The 4,788-nt window shown below is 35.9% G+C and overlaps 1 protein-coding gene and 1 long non-coding RNA gene across 2 annotated transcripts; one reads left to right on the forward strand and one right to left on the reverse strand.

Annotated features, from left to right (window-relative positions):
- The first annotated feature begins 372 nt into the window (after positions 1-372).
- LOC103963832 (secoisolariciresinol dehydrogenase-like) lies at positions 373-2,656 on the forward strand. Its single transcript, XM_048571254.1, has 2 exons — positions 373-472; positions 1,826-2,656. Exons 1-2 carry the CDS (start codon positions 423-425, stop codon positions 2,598-2,600), a joined length of 825 nt encoding a protein of 274 aa, XP_048427211.1. The 5' UTR covers positions 373-422; the 3' UTR covers positions 2,601-2,656.
- A 92-nt stretch (positions 2,657-2,748) lies between these two features.
- Positions 2,749-4,451, reverse strand: LOC125471150. The gene is made up of 2 exons (XR_007253419.1): positions 4,301-4,451; positions 2,749-3,077 (listed from the first exon to the last, which is right to left on the reverse strand). It is a non-coding gene; the product is annotated as an uncharacterized LOC125471150 (long non-coding RNA).
- Between the last annotated feature and the right edge of the window lie 337 nt (positions 4,452-4,788).

The raw sequence follows: 4,788 nt of genomic DNA on the forward strand, positions 1-4,788 counted from the left end.
AAAACAAGTTGTCTGACGAGTGAAGCTCAACGGCTGCAGATACTCCAAGTCACCTGATTTGTGTGGAGAATGAATCTCATATTCATGAGAGAATGGACTTTACATGTGTAGGTTCAATTCTTATCAATAGCGAGTTCAAAATAAATTGTTGTTACGTGATTTTAGACTGATTCCTATATCCGAAGCGTAACCATTTCGTTGTTGTCCTCAGAAACGAAAAAAATAAGATGGTTACATACCATACATGTGATTAAAAAAAAACAAAAGGTACGACAGATAAGCATGGCCCGCAATTCACATGGGCTGCTACAAAGGTACGATGCAACTAAATTATTGAGCATAAGATGGAACGAAGGTCTCCACCTCCAGGAAGTGATTCACTTGTTCCAGAAGAGGAGGAGGTTAAATCTTTTTCGAAGAATATGGGAACCTTCTCATTAGTCACAGCAGCTGCTGCTGCTGCTGCAAGAAGGTATTGTGCATGTTTTCTTCTATGTACTCCTTTTACCCATCAAACCAGTGAACTTGCGAGATTTGATCTTACCATATAAGTTGTCTAGTGAAGGAAATAAAATAAAATGGTATTGTGTATGTTAATTTATACTGTTTTACTAATGTATCTAATCATAAAAATTTATAATTATGTGGTGAGTTTTTACTGCAATGGCATAAAGTAATAATGTTTATACATTCTAATGCAGATTCAATCCCCACCGATTCCCTTAACTCATTCCTAACATTTAACAATCGTTTGTCGAAGATAAAATTGTAATTATGCTTTAAGGTTTTAGTGGCTGTTATTTTTTTATACAACAATATATTTAGACTATGAATTGGGGGAATAAATTGTTTTCGAACTCGACAATATTCGAATTTGAGATCTCTCACAAATAAATAGAAATATCACTAGATTATAGTATGAAGATGATAAAATTATCTAATTTAAAAAATGACAAATTATATAGTGATAATTATTTAAAGACGACAAATCATATCAGTTCGTTAGAGCAATATGTTATTTCATCTAAGTTTGAATTCCTCCCCTTGAAGATTTGTCCTAGTTGATCAAATTCCTCTATATACGAGTAATTTAGAACATTTCATTTACCAAATTCCATTTTTCTTTATTTAATATTCGATTTTCTATGATGGCCTTGTGTCATGAGCATGGCATATCGCATCTAGTTCTAAAGAAGATGTTGCTTTTTCTTTTTTCTTTTTTCTCCTTTATGTATTGGAATTAATAGTTGCAAATTTGCACATTACATTATTTCTTCTTTTATTTTTTTTTTCTTGTATTTATTTGCGTTTCAACAAGAGAAATAAAATTGGAATATGAATACAAGTTGGAATTTCTGAATCGAGATGTATTAATTCGGTTTTACAGATTCATGAACAATTTTTTTTTTTTTTTTTTTAATTTCATTTATAATAAAATTTGGAATTTAGATGTCAAAATTCCATTAAACTTCATCCTAATAGTTGTTATAGGTCATTCATTTGTTTTTTTTTTTTTTTTTTTTTTCCTTTAAAGAACTCATTCATTATCTTAGGGTGTTGTTAAAGCCACTACAAAAACGTTATTTTACGTTCTCCCAACTGTGATTTTTCTCTTATATTTCTAAATGCTTGGAGGGCAAATGACGTTTTAATTAGAGTGCCTTAACAGCTCCTTTATATTGTTAGCAAAAATTGATCACCAATTTTTGTTGGACAATTAGGTCCCTAAGCTATCTGGTTACTAATAACAACTAAATTTCCTTTAATTAAATGTTTTGTTGAAACTAGACTAATATGAAAGTAAAATTATTCCTCAATGTTGAAGGCTTGAAGGCAAAGTGGCACTGATCACTGGTGGAGCCAGCGGCATAGGGGAGTCCACAGCAAGAGTCTTCTCAAAACATGGAGCTAAAGTTGTGATTGCGGATGTGCAAGACGACTTGGGTGAATCTGTTTGCAGAGATCTAAATTCTTCATCCGCTTCCTTCGTCCATTGCGATGTAACAAAAGAAGAAGACATCGAAAATGCAGTTAAAACAGCCACAAGCAAGTATGGAAAGCTAGACATCATGTTCAACAATGCAGGCATAATTGGCACACCCAAACCCAATATCCTCGACAATGGCAAGGCTGAATTTGAGCAAGTGATTAGGGTAAATCTACTCGGAGCATTTTTGGGGATTAAACATGCAGCTCGTGTGATGATACCGGCAGGACAAGGCAGCATAATCAACACTGCTAGTGTTTGTTCTACCATGGGCGGAAGTGCTTCACATGCCTACACAAGTTCGAAGCACGGTGTAGTGGGGCTAATGAAAAATGCGGCCGTTGAGCTTGGACAATACGGTATTCGTGTAAATTGCGTGTCACCATACCTAGTTGCAACGCCGTTGGCGAAGCACTTCTTCAATCTTGAAGACGATGGAGTGCATGGAGTTTATTCCAACCTTAAAGGGAAGGTTCTTAGGCCAGAAGATGTTGCTGAGGCTGCCCTTTACTTGGGTAGTGATGAGTCAAAGTATGTTAGTGGGCATAATCTTTTGGTGGATGGAGGTTTTAGTATTGTGAACCCAAGGTTTTGCATGTTTGAGAAATCTTGAGGAAAAAAATTCACTCTAATGCATGGGACAAAATTAATAAAGTGATGATGCCTAAATGATCATGATAACGTTTGTGCTGTAATAATTTCACACTTTTGTTTGCTATGTGACTCATTAAGAGCAGAGAATGAAACCAAAATTTTTTTTGGGGCAATTGGCAAAAATTTTATTAAATCCGAATCGAAACGTTTACATTAAATGATATTGCATTAAGCAACCAATATGTTGCATAGCAGTCCCATCTATGAGAGCCGACACTTTTAGCTACAAAAGGGGCCACCACGTGTATAAAAAAATTACAACCTCGATTGGGAAGCAAAAAGATATTTCTTATTGAAGGCATGGATCCTAGCCAGTTCAAGATGTAAACAGCACACCTTCATCCACAGCTGGAAGAATTATGAAGGAGAATCACAAGCAGAGAAAACGGGTATTGGTGCTCCTGTTGCTGCAGCTGGTTTGTATCATTTAGCTACACTGTTTGCCAAATAATGATTTAGTTAGTTTATAGTAGTCGTATGTCAATACGTTTTGATTTCATTATTGCTTAACAAGATTCATGTGTACTAGAGAATGTGACACTATTTTTCGCACGTGCAGATTGAATGAGCAAAGCGGACTTATTCTATAAGTTTAATGCTAACAGAAAGTGCACACATCTTGGATTTGCATGAGTAACATAATACAACTTCTCATTTCATATAAGTAGTAAGTGGACGAGTTAGCATATATGCATTTACACATTTTTATCTGAATATTGGTGTAACTGTTGGAATATGATTATGATAACATGATTTTCACAATATATGTAATCATATGTGAAGATACACAATAATATTGATGTACTAATCTACATATGATTGTAACGAAATAAATAAATTAATTAATAAAGAAGACAATATAATATAATTAATTAATTAATTAAAGGATATGAACAGTTGTATTTCAAGTTGTAACTTCTCCTTAAGAACAAAACTTCTCTAGAAAGGTTACTTCCACCTTTATATATTTGTCAAATCTCTTTCTGTCAGATTTCAATTAGATTCCATATTCGCTCTCTGTTCATATTCTTCCGACCATATTGTGATCCACGACATCTGTTTCCGATCATGTACCTAATTTTCTATCAATGGCCTCAGAGCCAGGTTTTCATGAATCAAAACAATTTGCCCAGTTTTCATCCGAGGACTACATCGAGACTTCCTCTTCGTCAAGTAACGAATCCCACAACGTTCTTTCTAAGTTTCAACTTGAGAAGAAATCAGGGAAGAGGGCGTTGGTGACCAAGGAGAATATTGAACCGATTTTGATCGAAAGTTCGAAATCATCATCTGAGAGTTTTCCTGTAGAATCCAAACACAAAAATACCCAATCGTTCGAAATCCCATCTTACAACCCATTTGAACCTAGGCCTGAATTAACCCAACAATTTGAACTTTATTCCCCTACACCGTTTCATTTGACAGAGTACAAAATTCTTTCCGAATATAAACCATTTTATCATACAAATTCATCCAACAATTATCAGAATTCAGAAAGTTTTTACAGTCCCATGAAGCCCTTAGACAACCCATTCCAGTCGGGGTTTCTGGCTGCAAAGATCAAACCTGCACAGAAAATTGAAGACCTGCAGAGTCCTTTTAGACCCATAATTTCAGAACCTTTATCTGCAATTTGGTCACAAAACCCAAGAAGCTTACCTGCCACATAGCGATTGATTCGAAGTCTTTCACTGACTGCTACAAATCTGAGACTGAACCCGCGATTTTCGCGCCTTGCTCCAGACTCGCCACGGCAACCCACTGAACCAAAGCAGGCAACAGCGTGGTGGTGTTCTTCCCCGTGGTCTCGTCGTTTCGCGGTAATACATAATACCGCCGACACCGTTATCCGCCAAGGAGAATTGTCTCTACCGTTCAAGATTATCCGCCAGGCTGCGGAACAAATTTTTTCCAGAGAAAGCAGACAGTGGAACCGGTTTTCTCTCTCAGAGGAATTGTTTTGAAAATAAAGAAGAAGAAGATTGTTTTGAAAATAAAGAAGTCGAATTTATTTTGGGGGAGGTTTCACGTGGAGACTACACAAAAGTCAAAAGTCTTGGTGATATTTCAAAGGCATCACGTGGGGACGAAATCAAAGGCAACAGTTCTTTTGGTGTCCATCACAAAGTCACGATCAAGAAAAGAGA

Source organism: the organism of the source record quoted next, unplaced genomic scaffold (assembly GCF_019419815.1).
Source record: "Pyrus x bretschneideri cultivar Hongxiangsu unplaced genomic scaffold, Pyrus_bretschneideri_v1 Contig58, whole genome shotgun sequence".
NCBI classification, from domain to species: domain Eukaryota; kingdom Viridiplantae; phylum Streptophyta; class Magnoliopsida; order Rosales; family Rosaceae; genus Pyrus; species Pyrus x bretschneideri.

Excerpts from the sequence above, each read along its gene's own strand:
- LOC103963832 (XM_048571254.1), top strand. The coding sequence starts at position 423 with ATGGGAACCTTCTCATTAGTCACAGCAGCTGCTGCTGCTGCTGCAAGA. Across the intron at positions 473-1,825 it reads GCTGCTGCTGCTGCAAGAAG|GCTTGAAGGCAAAGTGGCAC; the intron begins GTATTGTGCATG and ends TCAATGTTGAAG.